This window comes from Enhydra lutris, unplaced genomic scaffold (assembly GCF_002288905.1).
Source record: "Enhydra lutris kenyoni isolate GAN:26980312 unplaced genomic scaffold, ASM228890v2 scaffoldscaffold30, whole genome shotgun sequence".
NCBI classification, from domain to species: Eukaryota; Metazoa; Chordata; class Mammalia; order Carnivora; family Mustelidae; genus Enhydra; species Enhydra lutris.
This window is the reverse complement of record NW_019154114.1, coordinates 10,691,075-10,708,887: the sequence shown is the minus strand read 5'-3', so window position 1 is coordinate 10,708,887 and position 17,813 is coordinate 10,691,075. Positions and strand designations below refer to the sequence as shown.

Sequence of the window (17,813 nt, the reverse complement as noted above, 5' to 3'; positions counted from 1 at the left end):
GCTTAGTGGGGTAAGCCTTGCCTTTGGCTCAGGTCATGATCTCAGGGTCCTGGGATCGAGCCCCGCATCAGGCTCTCTACTCAGCAGGGAGCCTGCTTCCCCCCCAGCCCCCGCCTGCCTCTCTGCCTACTTGTGATCTCTCTCTGTCAAATAAATAAATAAAATCTTTAAAAAAAAAACTATGTAATTTTAAAATGTTTCAACAAAGTGAAGTTTCTCTTTCTTGGAAAACCCATTCAGGTAAGTAGGGCAGGGAAGACAGAAACCTTGTTCCTTTGATTTTCTTGATGATAAAAGTAATTACAATGGGGGCACCTCAGTGACCCAGTTGGTTAAGTGTCCAACTCTTGGTTTCAGCTCAGGTCATGATCTCAGGGATGTGAGTTTGCTAGAGATTCTCTCCTTCTGTCTGCCCCTCTCCCCTGCATGTGCACATCTACGCACGTGTTTGTTCTTTCTTTCTCTCAAATAAGTAAATAAATCTTTTAAAAAAATAATACATGCCCAGTATTAAAAAGTATTAAAGATGAAAATAATCATCACTGAACCTCCACCTAGAAATATTGTCTATTAGCATTCCAAAACACTTTTCCCAATCTGTGTGTGTGAGTGTGTGAAGGGTCATTCTATATATATATATGATTTTGTGTTCTGTTTTTAATTTTATCATGAGCATTTTCTCACGTCATTGAAAAAGTCTTTATCAATAATGACTGCTTTATCTAATATCCTATATCACTCTACCGTTATCTGCTGCTTAATTGTTGTGTGCACTTCATTATTAGGTTACCTTAACAGTAAATATGTAAATAAAAAGGTAAGGCTACGAAAGAGCTCCCCTTAGGTCCATTTCTCAGCATCTTCCACTCAGCTTATTTTCCTTCTGGCAGCTAACTTGAGCACACTCTGCATTATGAGAGTTTCCAGACAATTTCTACGCCTTCTCTGATTTCCCTCTTCCCTTCCTGTTCGATTTGCTTCAGCGGGAAGAGAGGCAGAACATGTCTCCTCACCTTGGGGAGAGTCTTCTCCAGAAGAAATCCGCTTTGGGAGTCTCACCTACAATGACCCCCGTGAGCGAGAACGTGATCAGCATGATAAAAATAAAAGGTAAACACCTTCCCCGGCGAGAGCTGCAGTTTCATAATGCTTAGAGTCCCCCAAATCAAGACTCTTACTATAAGAAAGGTGTGTTAAGATCATTAGGGATCGAGCTTGTTTTTCCTTAAAGGGACTGACAGGAAATCTTTTGAGTTTTATCCAGGCTTCTGGACCCTGCCAATACCCAGCAATTTGATGACTTTAAGAAATGCTATGGAGAAATCCTCTATCGCTGGGGTCTGAGAGAGAAACGAGCTGAGGTGCTGAAGTTTGTCTCCTGTCCTCCTGATCCTCACAAAGGGATTGGTGAATATGAATTTCTTTCTTTTCCCGTCACTGTCTGAAAGGTCCTATAATTTAATTTGTCCTTAAATGTAAGACTTGGAGTGAAAAGTCTTCCAGCTTTTCACTTAGAAACAGAAATTTCTAAGGGATTTTGAGTCTGCTCTAACCTTCCGAAAACCCTTGCATTTCATGACAAGAGTACGTTTCTCTTCTAAGGGGAAGTAATTTTCCATACGGTACTCAGATGCTGATTCGGAGGAGGGGTAGTCATTCACTTACTCAACTAATCCATACTGAGCTCCTGTGAGGCACAGTGCTGGCATGTTCCTTCCCCTCCTGGAACTCACAGACTAGTGGGGGAGAAAAATTAAATAACTATAGGTTGTGGTCACTGTTGATGAGCAAACAAAAAGGATGTTGGCACAGGTAGAGCAGGGAGGGGGAATTTCAGGTGATGTCTGGCCGTGTGTGGGGAAGGCCTTTCTGAGGGGCTGCGGTGGAGGGATGAGAAGCCATCTGTGAGGAGAGCAGCAGACATTAAATTAGGAGAGGAAGCTCAGGGCTAGAACACAGTGAGTGAGAGGGGTACCAAATTAAATTGTAGGATAATTAGGGACTTGCAAGTCATGGTACGAATTGGGACTGTATTTTGAGTCCAATGGTAAGCTTCAAAGGGTATTAAGAAGTAAGTGACATGCTCTGGTTTCTGTTTTGAGAGAATCACTGACTGTTAAATGAAGAAAGGATCAGAAGAGGGTGGGGTAGAAGTTGGAAGAACTTTAGGGTAGTCAGAGGGAGATCAACAGCCTAGTCTCGGGCGATGGGCAACAGGGATGGAGAGAGGGGGTAGATTCGAAATACTTTCTAGAGGTAGACTCCGCATGATATGCGGACAAACTGGATGTGGGATTGAGGGGAAGGGACAAAGCTTAGATGATTCCTAGGTTTCCAGTTTGGGCAACTGGGTAGGTCATGGTGCCACAATCTAAGATAGAAGAGGCTGGAAGAAAGTTAAGAGGTGTGTTTGGGACAGCTGGAGATGTGTGTGAGCTGTCAGACTGGAACATCACGTAGGTGGCCAGATAGGAGTCTGGAGCTCAAAGGGGAGCCTGGGGCAAGAACTAGCAGTTTGGGGCATTCTCAGCATGTAAGTGGTCCTGGAGCTGTGAGAATGGGTACATTGACCTGGGACCTGGGGGGCGCGGAGGAAGAGTACAGGGAGAGCAAGAGCCCACCCACTCCGGGCTTTGAGAGAAGCCAGTACCTGCAACTTAAGTCTAGAGGAATGGCCAGAGACAGACTCAGAAGGAGATACCAGTTTTTGAGGAAAAGCAAGAGTGTGATCTGAAAGGAGCTAAGAGATGTGTTTTTTGTATTGTTTTAAGATTTTATTTATTTATTTGACAGACAGAAATCACAAGCAGGCAAAGAGGCAGGTGGAGAGAGAGGAAGGAAAGCAGGCTCCCCGCAGAGCAGAGAGCCCGATGTGGGGTTTGATCCCAGGACCCTGGGATCATGACCTGAGCCGAAGGCAGAGGCTTTAACCCACTGAGCCACCCAGGCGCCCCAAGAGATGAGTTTTAAAGGGTGATGTGGAAGGTCACCGGAGAGGGTGGTCTGAACACACATCGATGTCCTCTCCCCCAGAGGCCCCCCACCCCAACGAGCATCTATCCAGAGCTTTCCTGAAAAGGTATAACCATGCAAAGAGAATCATGTTGTTGATAGCATTTGGGACCAGGGAGACAGCTTAGTGGTTACTGATTTTATGGGGCCTGAACAGAGAGGCAGGAAAACAGTGCGACCGTAACAGAGCCCGCATCCCTCTCCACCCTGCCCCCAACTCGGTGGCTCAGAATTTAGTGATGCTTGGCACCTTGGGAAGTGGCACGAAGGTGAGACTAAACACAGGATTATTGTTGGGTGGCTTTTTTTAGGGTCCCCAGGTCCCTGCTCCCAGTTTGCCGAGCAGGTTATGAGCCTTCCTCTATCACAACAGAAACTCAGGAATTTTTGTTCTCCAGAGAAGGCAGACAGCTTTCCAGATTGAAAGGGTACACCAAGCACCTAGTATAGTCAGTGAAGACCCGGGATAAAGAAAGACCCGGGAGCTACCAGGGAGCACAGGTCCCACACAGAGGATAAGGAATATGGGCAGCGCCGCACTTCTCAGGAGCGGCGAACCAGACACTGGGAAGGAGAGGATGAGGCGGCATTGCCTTCGGAATTCTCCAGAAAATGATTTCTGCCCTAGAATCCTGCCCCAGATGATTAGTCCCCGTGTGAAAGTAAACCTTCCGCCTATCCGGGAAGGCAGGGAGTCGGGATGGTGGTGAAGGGGGACCCACCCGGCTGACCTGGAGGCAGACCCCTCCAGCCTAGTGCTGAGGAGCATCGTCTCCAAAAAGAGAAAGTTAGAAAAATAGCTACTGGATTTCAGTGTTTGCTCTGTTTTTAGAGATTCAGGTATTTGAGAGAGGGTTTGCAAATGCGGTAAACAAACTAAGCAAACAACAATAAGACGGTTACTGAGAAAAGCCAAGCGTGCAAGAAGGGAAAAGTGGTCATGGTACATGGCTTGGCTTGAGTAAGGCTCACCTAGGTAGATCATGTGAAAACAGAAGGCTGATCTAACCAAGTAATAATGGAACTGTGTGGGGAAGATGAGGGACGGGGTGTGTGTGTGGTTAGGGGGCATTTGGGGAGTGAAAGAAGCTTCCACGGGAAAGTAGAGAATGCTTAAATGTGGAAATTAAAAATTAGCTTCATAAAGGGGTGTTTGGAGATAGAAGGTAGAAATAAAAAGTTAAATGAGTTGGAAGGATTTCCTCCCGGGAGTGATGGGCGAGGGGGTGGAAGGGAATGCCGGTTTTGTTAATCAAACGTATAGTATTATTTGACTCTTTAAGTTGTATGTATGTGGTTTCGGTTAAAAAACCCAAACAAGGGTCGCCTGGGTGGCTCAGTGGGTTGAGCCTCTGCTTTCGGCTCAGGTCATGATTGCAGGATCCTGGGATTGAGCCCTATATCGGCCTCTCTGCTCAGCAGGGAGCCTGCTTCCCCCTCTCTCCCTGCCTACCTCTGAGCCTGCTTGTGATCTCTCTCTCTCTGTCAAATAAATAAATAAAATCTAAAAAAACAAAACAAAAAAAAAACCCAAACAAGGTGCCTGGCTAGCTCAGTCGATAGAGCGTGGGACTCTGGATCTTGGGGTTGTGAGTTCGAGCCCCATGTTAGGTGTAGAGATGACTTAAAATCTTTAAAAAAAACCAAAAAAACCAAAAACCAAGCCAGAGTAATATGGAGATTTAGGTATCAAAAAACAAGTTTTGTTTTAATATGGATTATTTTGGTGTATGTACTTGAGGGAATGCAAAGATGCAAAATGCTGTTTGGACATTGTATTTTTCAGAGCATCTAAGTGCATGGAAGTTTATCAGAGAGAGTAATGAAGGCCTGGAGCAATTTGTCATTTAGAATTAGTTTTCAGGAAAATATATGAATCCCAGAGATAGGTAATGGATACATTGCACCCTTATGACATCTATTATTATTAGCATCATGCTAGGTTCTGTTGGCCATGCAAGGGAACACGAGGTGTGGTTTGGGGGGTGCTGTCAAAAAGTCTCCAATCAGAGAAGCGAAACAGGAACTCATGGAGACTTCAGTGACCCTGAAGCATGAATAGTGAGTCCTAGTACCATTGCAAATGGTATTGCAAGATTTCAAAGGGGAGGGATTCTGGTAGAGAGACTCACAGACAAAAGCATTACGTATTTTCGTCTTTATTAGTTATCACTTTGGAAGAATTGGACTGCTCAAATCTAGCAAACAGCAGATATTGAAAGAGAAATACTCCGGGGTTACCAGGGCTACAGTTAGTCTCGAAATTGCTGGAAGCCAGCAGTTTCCTCTTGGGCTCATCACATCTGCAAGGGTCATCCATATCAGCAGCAAATTTTAGGGATAAAATTGGTTTCATGTGAGGGGTTATATTTATAGAAAGGGCTTGAGGCTTCATTTATCTTGAAGGGATAGTCCTAGACAGAACACTTTTTAATAAACCATCTCCATTACGAGATGATTTTTTTTTTTCATTTTTTTAAAATTAACATATAATGTATTATTTGTTTCAGCGGTACAGGTCTATGAATCATCAGTCTTATACAGTTCACAGCACTGCCCATAGCACATACCCTCCCCAGTGTCCATAACCCAGCCACTCTATTCCTGCCCTCCCCACCCCCCAGCAACCCTCAGTTTGTTCCCTGAGATTGAGTCTCTTATGGTTTGTCTCCCTCTCTGCTTTGATGTTTTATTTTTTCCTTCCCTGCCCTAACGACCCCCTACCCTGCCTCTCAAATTCTTTATGTCGGAGAGATCATAAGATAATTGTCTTTCTCTGATTGAGTTACTTCTCTTAGCATAATACTCTCTAGTTCCATCCACGTTGCTGCAAATTTTTTTGATGGCTACATAGTATTCCATTGCATATATACCACATCTTCTTTATCCATTCATCTCTTGATGGACATCTGGGCTCTTTTCATACTTTGGCTATTGTGGACGTTGCTGCTATAAACATTGGGGTGCAGATGCCCGTTTGGATCACCACATTTGTATCTTTAGAGTAAATACCCAGTAGTGCATTTGCTGGGTCATAGCGTAGCTCTATTTTCAACTTTTTGAGGAACCTCCATACTGTTTTCCAGAGTGGCTCTACCAGCTTGCATTCCCACCAACAGTGTAGGAGGGTTCCCCCTTCTCTGCATCCTTGCCAACATCTGTCGTTTCCTAACTTGTTAATTTTAGCCTTTTTGACTGGTGTGAGGTGATATCCCATTGTGGTTTTGATTTGTATTTCCCAGATGCTAAGTGACGTTGAGCCCTTTTTCATGTGTCTGTTGGCCATTTGTATGTCTTCTTTGCAGAAATATCTGTTCATGTCTCCTGCCCATTTCTTGACTGGATTATTTGTTCTTTGGGTGTTGAGTTTGACAAATTCTTTATAGATTTTGGATACTAGCCCTTTATCTGATATGTCATTTGCAAGTATCTTCTACCATTCTGTCCATTGTCTTTTGGTTTTGTTGACAGTTTTCTTTGCTGTGCAAAAGCTTTTATCTTGATGAAGCCTCAATAGTTCATTTTTGCCTTTGCTTCCCTTGCCTTTGGTGGTGTGTCTAGGAAGAAGTTGCTGCAGCTGAGGTTGAAGAGGTTGCTGCCTGTGTTCTCCTCAAGGATTTTGATGGATTCCTGTCTCACATTGAGGCATTTTCATCCGTTTTTAGTCTATCTTTTTGTGTGTGGTGTAAGGAAATGGTCCAGTTTCATTCTTCTGCATGAGGCTCTCCAATTTTCCCAACACCATTTGTTGAAGAGACTTTTTTTCATTGGACATTCTTTCCTGCTTTGTTGAAGATGAGTTGACCATAGAGTTGAGGGTCCATTTCTGGGCTCTCTGTTCTGTTCCATTGATCTATGTGTCTGTTTTTGTGCTGGTACCATACTGTTTTGATGATCACAGCTTTGTAATAGAGCTTGAAGTCTGGAATTGTGATGCCACCAGCTTTGGTTTTCTTTTTCAACATTCCTCTGGCTATTTGGGGTCTTTTCTGGTTCCATATAAATTTTAGGATTATTTGTTCCATTTCTTTGAAAAAAAAAAAAAGATGGTATTTTGATAGGGATTGCATTAAATCACACACGTGATTTTGGCTGTATTTTGGTCTATTAGAAGAAACTACCTCCTGAAATTTTAAAGGAAGAAAAACTTTATATATATATATATATATATATATATATATAAATAAAATAAGGGTAAACATGATGAAGGGATGGAATATGACTGTAAAGATGAAAATTTTAAAAGATTCTAAAAAAGGAATTGATAAGAAGTTGGCTAAAAAAAGAAAAAAAAAAGATGGAAGAATGTGACCAGGCTGGAGACTAGAACAAAGCCATGTACTAGATTTAGAGTATATTTTGATCCATTAGAAGAAACTGTATCCCAAAATTTTAAAGAAAAACCTATATGTATACAAAAAATAAGGTTAAATATAAGGAAGGGGTAAATTTAAAACTTAAAAAGATTTTTAAAAAGATAAAATTAAAAGATTTTTAATAAAACAGTTTAAAATGTTAAAGTAGGAAAGAGGAAAAATTAAATAGAATAAGAAAATAAGTAAACTTGAAAAAATTTAACTTTGAAAGACTAAAGAATCATGGGAAATAAGCGATGAATTCTGTGTATTTCTTTCCTCTAGCTCTGGAGTTTCACAGTTCTCAGTGATCAGTGAACTTGGTCTTGGCTGGATGTTCTTGCTGATCCTCTGGGAGTGGGGTCTGTTTCCGTAATTCTCAGATGCCTTTGCCTGAGGCAGAATTGCACCGCCTTTGCCAGGGGTCAGGCTAAGTAATCTGCTCAGGTTCACTCTCGTGAGCTTTTGTTCCCTGAACGCTTTCCGTAGAGCTCTGGAGAACAGGAATGAAAATGGCGGCCTCCCAGTCTCCAGCCAGAGGAGCGGAGAGCTGGGGCCCCACTCCTCAGTGCTCCCTCAGAGAAAAGCCATTAGTCTTTCCTGTCTCCCTGTTCTCTGGCGGCGGTCCATGCTCACCCGGCCTGTGACCGAGTGTTTCTGTCTCTGGCACTTGGCCCCGTTTGGAGTCTCAGCGTGCTCACACGCTGCTTTTCCTGGAAGAGAAAGGATCTGCCCAGATCCAGGGGTCTACAACCTGTGCATCCCCTGCTGGCTCATCCCGGTTTAAGGTAATCCTGAGCTGAGAACCCTGACCTTGGCTCCAACTCTGAGGCAGGCTTCCTGGGTCCGATACCTGGCAGCTTTGCCACACTCAGACACCCCCGTCTTCCCGTGACCCCAAGGGTCCTGAGACCACAGTGTCTCTGCAAGGGCTCCGCCCCCACTTAGCTTCTGGGGGTGACATCCCTCAGTGGACCAGACTTCTAAAAGTTCTGATTTTGTGCTCTGCTCTATCACGTGCTGGGAGCCGGCCCCTCCCCCCGCGGTCTATCTTCCAGTGGCTTCGGATTTACTTCTCCGCACTTCCTGCCTTTCAGAAGGTGGTCAATTTTCTGTTCCTAGAATTGCTGCTTTTCTTCTCTTCAATCTCCTGTTGAGTTTGTAGGTGTTCAGAATGGTTTAATGACTGTCTGGCTGAACTCCTGGGCCCTGATTCAGGTCTCCTGCTCCTCTGCTATCTTGCTTCTCCTCTACAAGATGATATTTGATTTTGTGGGGGTTTTTTGTTTGTTTGTTTTGTTTTGATTTTAGTTTTTTTTCCTTTGTGGTATGCGATGCTTGGTAATTATGGTGGCACAGGTGAGGTATTTGGGACACCCCCCAAATCCTGCCTCAGAGGCGTGTGTCTGCTCACCTGAATTTTGTTCAGCCACTTTCTGCTTCTATGTCTATTAATTTAACATCTTATTCATCTTGCTGGTTTTATTTATATTTGTGTAATTGCTGGTAATTAATACACATAGCTCTTCTGTATGTAGGGTCATGTGGTGTTAAGCCTTGGGAGCTGACTTCTGCCTGGGGGTTTCATAAAGCCTTAGGAGTCATAATTTGATCATTTATGTGCCAGACGTATTTGTATTGTCCTTATTAGTTTGTCCATTGAGAACCAGGAATGCTCTGTTTCGCCTCTGCCAGCTTTCCCATGCAAAGCCTGTACCTGTGGTCATATGCTTCCTTCCCTGAGATTCCCCAAGTTTGTCAGGGTTCCTGGAAAAGACACCTTGACAGCTTGTGTTTTCATACAATCTCTATATCCCTTTGTATCTCCACATGTGGCAGGAAGTGAATCTGTACACCAGCGTGGCCCAGATGCATGCCAGTCCTTCTCAATTAATGGCCATTCCATTATGTAGAACAATAAGAGGCAAGAGAAAAATACTAAAATTACACATAGTGACTTAGTGTTTTTGTATTCCCTATCTTTGTGAATTTATATCCACTTAGAAATTGGCTACATCTCCCCAAATGACTCATTAATTAACTAAATGAAATATTAGTTCAGGTCTTTTTTTTTTTTTAAAGATTTTATTTATTTATTTGACACAGAGAGATCACAAGTAGACAGAGATTTAGGCAGAGAGAGAGAGACAGAGACAGAGAGGGAAGCAGGCTCCCCGCTGAGCAGAGAGCCCGATGCGGGACTCGATCCCAGGACCCTGAGATCATGACCTGAGCCAAAGGCAGCGGCTTAACCCACTGAGCCACCCAGGCGCCCCATTAGTTCAGGTCTTAATAATGATTTTAGAGATCACATTTAAGCTGACATAGTATGGAGAAGCACAGTTACTAATGACATACTGAGTTTTTCAGGGAGATGACATTTTAATAATTTTACCCAGATAGATCTGGAGAATAATTGGGTTTTCATTTACAGTTATCCCAAATGTCAAAGAACAACCCCCCCCCTTTTTTTTTAAAGATTTTATTTATTTATTTGACAGACAGAGATCACAAGTAGACAGAGAGGCAGGCAGAGAGAGAGAGGGAAGCAGGCTCCCTGCTGAGCAGAGAGCCCGATGCGGGACTCGATCCCAGGACCCTGAGATCACGACCTGAGCCAAAGGCAGTGGCTCAACCCACTGAGCCACCCAGGCGCCCAAACAACCCCCTTTTAAAGACATAATTCAATTTATTGAATACACAACTTTCACATTCTCATAATTTTAAAGGTTGAATCTTGTCCAACCAATAAAACCAGTAAAGGAAATTCAAGAATTTAAACTAATTAGGCTTTTCACAAGAACATAAACCAAACTCTTACCTAGAAGTTGTGCATAGAGGGACAAGACATGGATATTTTTCACCAAACTTATCAAACCAGCCTAATTAATCTCAGGATTTACCTGAACTAGGACCATGATAAAATTTTTCCTTGGTTACCATGTATTTTAAAAGTCTTTACTGGTACATTTTTGTGACTGCCATTTGTTCTGAGTCAAAGAAATTGGCTCAGGTTCAAGAAAAAAGCCTTCCTCTGTTGTAGGAGGTAGAAGGAAAAGAGAAACAAGTAGGAAAATTTGAAGGTTTGGTGGCTAGAGATGAAGGCTTCTCTTAGGGAAGAGGGGAGGCCAGCAGGTGAGAGAGGGGAGTGCTGGTTGTGCAGGGGCACACGGGCTGTGGTGGAGGCAAGAAGCACCCCCGGGAAAATGGCAGCACCGCCGCGTTGCAGCCCTGGGAGTCTGCTGGTTGGTTGTTGTGTATTTAGTGAGAAGCGTATCTTGCGGGCGCACCTTCCCTCAGGAATGCTGGGGGCAGATGTGGGGTAGGCAGCCCGGTAGCGCTCATTGGCCTGGGGGTTCTGGTTCGTGCCATGGAGGGAGAGTTGGGGAGACTTCCAAAAACGTGATGATAATGTTGGCCCATGTCATCGGTCTGGCCTCAAGGGAAACTGTCGCCAGAAAGGGTGAAGGCAGCCCTTGCTGGGGAGGTCGGGTGTGCAGAGGTTCAGGGGTTGGGTTTTGAAGGCACTGGGGATGGTGCTAAGAACTGGGGTCAAGAGAAGAAAGAAAACCGTGAACAGAAGTCATGAGAGAACGGGGTTTGGGAATGTGTGTCCAGAGGGCTGCAGGTGAGGGCAGCGAAGAGGTAAGGGCGGCGAAGCCAGGTGGCATTTCCTCCAGGGGAGAGGTGATGGTCTTGAGGCAGTAATGGGGCGCGGGTCTGCCGCTGCCGCCCCAGTGCTCCTTGGGACCCAAGAGGGAAGCAGCCTTTCCTGCGGAGGCCCGTAGAGGCGGCAGGCAGCGGGCTCTAGGCAGGGCCAGACAGAGGGCGCCGTCGGAGGAGAGTGTGTGGCCATGGTCTGTTCCTGGGGAAGCACACTGGAAGCTGGGTAGGGGAGACGGGGGTCCGCATGGGCCACCTGGATTCGGGGTCATGCCCGAGGTGCACTAGGACATGCAGGTGGTGGGCTTAGCCCTCGGGGTCTCTTCCAGGTTGCTGGGGACCCGGCGGTCCTGACTTCAGGATCCTGACAGGGCGCATCTGTGCCACTTGGTGTTCAAATAGGGAGGACTGGTGACAGTGATCAGGTGTTGCTGGGTGTCACTGAGTCCTTCAGTGACCTTCTGTCAGCCAACAGTTGGTGACCACCTCTATGAACCAGGCCCATGCAGTCGTCAGCGTAGGAGAGGATGAGGTGTAGCCATCGCCTGGGCTTTTCACCCTGGGCCTCCCAGCAGCCAGGCATCTCCTACACTGTCCCCCTGCACCCAGCCTGCAGTGACAGCGGTGTGTCTTTGTAAGACTTAGCAAGATTGTGGAAGAAGGGCATCTGCTGTTTAAAAAAAAAAAAAAAAAGAATCTTTGTTGTAATAGAATCCTTGCAGACTCCTCACATGAAGACATTATTCTCACTCACCATGCCCAGTTGCGTTTCGCAGAACTAACCTTCCGCGTGTCTTGTTTTGGCCACCTCCACCCATCCGCAGAGTTCGGCGTGTACTGCAGCCACTGCCGGAGCGAGGTCCGCGGCACGCAGTGTGCCATCTGCAAAGGCTTCACATTCCAGTGTGCCATCTGCCACGTGGCGGTACGAGGATCATCCAATTTCTGCCTGACCTGCGGGCATGGTGGGCACACCAGCCACATGATGGAGTGGTTTCGGACCCAGGAGGTGTGTCCCACCGGGTGTGGATGTCACTGCCTGCTTGAAAGCACATTCTGAACTTACGGACCAGGGACGCTGTCGCCAATCCCAGAGGACTCCATGAATGTTGGATGATAAGCTCTTCACCAGGAGGGAGGCTCCAGCAAGCCATTCCCGACCAGACTGGAGCACGTACCCCTCAAAGACTGCCACCACACTGGCTGTGCATGAGCTTTTGCTTCTCTTCCATTTGGCTGTTGGTGGCATAGAGGTAACCAGGAAGGAGGGGACAGATGTGCAGAGCCACGGAGCCAGGTGGAAATCTTCCTGAAGTAAAGCACCTGCCTCCAGAGCCATGTTTACCTTCAAGGTATGAACCTTAAACCACTGAACAGCATCCTTTCTGATGCCATTTCAGACCAAGGTCAGATACAAAGGATGGTCTCCTGAGCCGAAGGACAGCGGACATTAACTCAGTTGATAAGGCAGTCTGTGATACAAGTTGGTACGTTTCAATGAACTGATGGATAGTAGCCTTTTAAAAGTGACACTTAAATTATAAATACATGATGTACTTACGGACCCTAAAGATGTATCTTATGTTTGTTATTTCTCTTCAAGCTGCTCTCCCTTGGCTAATAAAAGTCAGGTCATTGTTTGGGGGAGAAAAAAAGGAGATGATTGAACAGTGTTTTAATGAAATTGTTTTTAATCGTTTTTCTAATTGAAGTTAACTCTTTGGGATAGGACCAAAGTCAGTGCTCAGATTTTCAAAGGAATGCTGATTTACTCTTGTTGTTGGATGGGATAAAATAGAATTTGATATTTTAAGTTTCTTTCCAATTCCAAGAGTTTTTTTTTTTTTAAGATTTATTCATTTATTTTATTTTATTTTAAAGATTTTATTTATTTATTTGACAGACAGAGATCACAGGTAGGCAGAGAGGCAGGCAGAGAGAGAGGGAGAAGCAGGCTCCCTGCTGAGCAGAGAGCCTGACATGGGGCTCGATCGCAGGACCCTGAGATCATGACCCGAGCTGAAGGCAGAGGTTTTAACCCACTGAGCCACCCAGGCGCCCCTATTCATTTATTTTAGAGAGAGAGCACAGGGCTGGTGTGGAGGGGTGGCGAGGAGGAAAAGGGAGAGAGAATCTTCAGCAGACTCTGCATTGAGCACAAAGCCTGATGTGGGGCTTGATCCCATAACCCTGAGGTCATGACCTGAGCCAAAGCCAAGAGTTGGATGCTCAACTGGCTACACGCCCCCCAGAAGCCCAATCCCAGGAGTCTTTTAATCATTTCATTTAGCAAAAGGAAAATGAGCTGGCTTCACAGCATTGATAATCCAGTCTCTTGTTGCCACTGGGCAGGTTGGCTGAGTTCTGGTAAGTTCCTACCACTCTTCATTTGGGCTCCCTCGCAGACTCTGTTTTTTGTTTATCTGCATTCCAAGTGGCTATGACTCAGATGTCCACCTGTTTTATTCTTCAGAATGATTTCCAACTCTTCACATATTATATGTGCCAGGAAAGAGAAATATTTTTCATATTTCTAGGGGAATATGTATTTGTTTCTTAGAATTTTACAATTCCAAGTGGATTAACTTAAGAAATATAAGTATGTGTCTCAAAATGTGTTGTACATCCCTGTTTTAAACTATAGGTCAGGACCCAGTAATGGATTGTGAAATCAATTTAGTATATAAAAACCAGCATTAGGGGCGCCTGGGTGGCTTAGTGGGTTAAAGCCTCTGCCTTCGCTCAGGACATGATCCCAGGGTCCTGGGATTGAGTCCCGCATCGGGCTCTCTGCTCAGCAGGGATCCTGCTTCCTCCTCTTTCTCTGTCTGCCTCTCTGCCTACTTGTGGTCTCTGTCTGTCAAATACATAAATTAAATCTTAAAACAGCATTAAAAAAATGAAATAGAGGAGAGGAGAAACGATGAGCGTGTACCATAAAAAGGATAAATACCATTTTGTGTGACCTGTTTATGAGTGTATATGTACACACTTCGCATATATGTATAATGGGTCACAGTGTAAATTCATTTCTTACTGAGGATTTTGGGGCGAAGACCCATTCATATGTGACCTACGAGTGACTCATTTTAGACCTAAAGGTCGAGCCCTGCATTGGGCTCCACACTGAGCATGGAGTCTGCTTGGGATTCTCTCTCCATCTTCTTCTGCCCGTCCCTCTGCTCTCTTTCTCTCAAATAAATAAATAAATCTTAAAAAAAAAGAAGGGCACTATATAATAATAAAGGGGACAATCCAACAAGAAGGTATAACAATTGTAAATATGTGTACACCCAACATGGGAGCACTCAGATACATAAAACAATAATAACAAACATAAAGGACTAGTTATGATTATAATACATTAATAGTAGGGGACTTTAACCTCCCTATTATATCAATGGGACAAGTCGACTTAGCAGATATATTCAGAACATTTCATCCTAAAACAACAGAATATACATACTTTTCAAGTGCACATGGAACATTATCCAGAATAGATAGCATATGAGGCCACAAAACAGGTCTCAACAAATACAAGAAGATTGAAGTCATCCCATGCACCTTTTCTGGCCACAGAGCTATGAAACCAGAAGTCAACCACAAGAAAATATCTGGAAAGACCAAAAAATACGTGGAAGTTAAATAAGATGCTACTAAACAATGGATGGGTCCACCTGGCAATAAAAGAAGAAATTTTTAAAAATACATGAAAATGAAAACACACTTGTCCAAAACCTTTGGGGTGCCGCAAAAGTGGTCCTAAGAGGAAATAGATAGTAATACAGGCCTATCTCGAGCAAGAAAAATCTTAAATAAACAATACAACCTTCAACTAAAGGAGCTAGAAAAGAACAACGAACAAAGCCTAAAGCTAGCAGAAGGAAGGAAATACAGATCAGAGCAGAAATACATGATACAGGGGCACCTGGGTGGCTCAGTCATTAAGCATCTGCCTTTGGCTCAGGTCATGATCCCCGGCTCGTGGGATAGAGCCCAGATCGGGCTCCCTGCTAGGTGGGAAGCCTGCTTCTCCCTCTCCCACTCCCTCTGCTTGTGTTCCCTCCCTCACTGTGTCTGTCTCTGTCAAATAAATAAATAAAATCTTTAAAGAAATGATACAGAAACTAAGAAAAGGAAAAAAAAATAGAACAGATCAGTGAAACCAGAAGCTGGTTCTTTGAAAAAAATTAATAAAATTGATATACCTTTAGTGAGATTTATCAAAAAGAAACAAAAAGGACCCAAATAAATAAAATCACAAATTAGAAAGGAGAAATAATGTATAGAACAGAAATACAAACAATTACAAGAGAATATTATGAAAAGCTATATGCCAACAAATTGGACAACCAAGAAGAAATGGGTAAATTCCTAGAGACATACAAATTACCAAAACTGAAACAGGAAGAAATAGGAAACTGATTACCAGCAAAGAAACTGAATCAATAATCAAGAAACCAACAAATAAAAGTCCAGGACCACGTGGCTTCACAGGCAAATTCTACCAAACATTTAAAGAAGAGTTAATACCGACTCCTCAAGCTATTCCAAAAAATAGAAAAGGAAGGAAAACTTCCAAATTCATTTAATGAGGACAGCATTATCCTGATCTCAGAACTAGATAAAGACGCCCCTAAAAAAGAGAACTACAGGCCAGTATTCCTGATGACTATAGATGTGAAAATTCTCAATAAAATACTAGCAAACCAAAACCAAGAATACATTTTTAAAAATCTTCCACCACAATCAAGTGGGATTTATTTGTGGCTTGCAAAGGTAGTTGTATTTGCAAATCAATGTGATATATCACACTAATAAAAGGTAAGAACCATGTGATGATCACTTCAGTAGATGCAGAAAAAACATTTGACAAAGTATAACATCCATTCATGATTTAAAAAAAAACCCTCAATAAAGTAAATTTAGAGGGATCATACCTCAACATATAAAGGCCACATATGAAAAACCCACAACTAATATCCTAAATGGCGGGGCGGGGGGGGGGACCGAGAACTTTATGGTCAGGAACAAGACAGGATTGTCCACTCTCACCACTTTTATTCAGCATAGTACTAGAAGTCCTAGTGACAGCAGACAACAAAAAGAAATAAAAGGCAACCAAATCAATAAGAAAGAAGTAAAATTTTCACTGTTCACAGATGACATGATACATGATACATGATAGATATAGGGTATCTATATAGATACCCTAAAGACTCCACCAAAAAACCTGCTAGAACCGATAAACAAATTCAATAAAGTCTCAGGATACAAAATCAACATATAGAAATCTGCTGCTTTTCTATACACCAACAGTGAAGTAGCAGAAAGAGAAATTAAGGAATCAGTCCCGTTTATAGTTACACCCAAAACAAAAAGATACCTAGAAATATACCCAACCAAAGAGGTGAAATATCTGTACTCTGAAAACTATAAAATACTGATGAAGAGATTCAAGACGCTGTTGTCTTTGTTGTGGCACCTCAGAGGTGGTCGGGTGAAGCTGAACATCTCTTTCCCAGCTACTGGCTGTGAGGAACTCATTGAAGTGGATGATGAATGGAAACCTCATACATTTTAGGAGAAGTGTTTGGCCAAAGAAGTTGCTGCTGATGTCTTGGGTGAAGAATGGAAGGGTTATGTGGTCCAGATCAGTGGTGGCAATGACAAACAAGGCTTCCCCAAGAAACAGCATGTCTTGACCCAAGGCTGTGTCTGCGTGCTGCTGAGTAAGGAGCATTCCTGCTACAGACCAAGGAGGACTGGAGAAAGAAAGTGCCAATCTGTTTGGGGTTGTGGATGCCAATCTCAGTGTTTTCAATTTGGTCATTGTTCAGAAAAAGAAAGGGAAGAAGGATAATCCTGGACTCACTGATACTACTGTGCCTCGTTGCCCAGGACCCAAAAGAGCTAGCAGAATCCGCAAACTTTTCAGTCTCTCTAAAGAAGATGATGACCACCAGTAGGTTTTGAGGAAGCCCCTGAACCAAAGTGCCCAGGATTCAGCATCTTGTTACTCTATGTGTCCTCCAACACTGAGCCACCCAGGTGCGCCTGGAACACTTTTTCTAACACTGTACAAAATGGATTAAAGACCTAAATATGAGACCTGAAACAGAGTAACCTCTTTGACATTGGTTATCAAAACTTCTTTCCAGATATGTCTCCTGAGGCAAGGGAAACAAAAGCAATAATAAACTATTGAGGGGCACCTGGGTGGCTCAGTGGGTTAAAGCCTCTGTCTTCTGCTCAGGTCATGATCCCAGGGTCCTGGGATCAAGCCCCTAATCGAGCTCTCTGCTCAGCAGGGAGCCTGCTTCCTCCTCTCTCTCTCTGCCTACCTCTCTGTCTACTTGTCATCTCTCTGTCAAATAAATAAATAAAATCTTAAAAAGATAAACTATTAAGATTACATCAAAATTAAAAGCTTCTGTACAGTGAATGAAGCCATCAACAAAACTAGAAGACAACCTATGGAATGGGAGAAGATATTTGTAAATGACATATCTGATAAAGGTTTAGTATCCAAAATACATAAAGAGTTTATAAAACTCACTCCCCAGGGACATTCTGGGTAGCTCAGTTAAGTGTCGAAATTTTGATCTCAGCTCAGGTCTTAATTTCAGGGTTGTGAGTTCAAGCCCCTCATTGGGCTCCATGCCCAGCATGGAGTCTACTAAAAAACCAAAAGAAAACAAAACACCCCAAAAATGAATAATCCAATTAAAAATGGACAGAAGACATGAACAGGCATTTGACATACAGTTGGTCAAAAGACAC

The 17,813-nt window shown here is 43.6% G+C and overlaps 1 protein-coding gene and 1 pseudogene across 3 annotated transcripts in view; both read left to right on the top strand.

The window, feature by feature from the left end:
* The window catches only part of LOC111152772 (WD repeat domain 59), a 92,640-nt gene extending 79,940 nt beyond the window's left edge, over nucleotides 1-12,700 (top strand). For all 3 annotated transcript variants that reach the window (XM_022511400.1, XM_022511401.1, XM_022511402.1), the window contains 3 exons: nucleotides 984-1,110; nucleotides 1,265-1,407; nucleotides 11,855-12,700. In XM_022511400.1, coding sequence (XP_022367108.1) covers nucleotides 984-1,110; nucleotides 1,265-1,407; nucleotides 11,855-12,090 — 506 coding nt within the window. In that variant the 3' untranslated portion in view covers nucleotides 12,091-12,700. The remainder of the gene's footprint in view (nucleotides 1-983; nucleotides 1,111-1,264; nucleotides 1,408-11,854) is intronic.
* A 3,641-nt stretch (nucleotides 12,701-16,341) lies between these two features.
* LOC111152956 lies at nucleotides 16,342-17,143 on the top strand (annotated as a pseudogene).
* The last annotated feature ends 670 nt before the right edge of the window (nucleotides 17,144-17,813 follow it).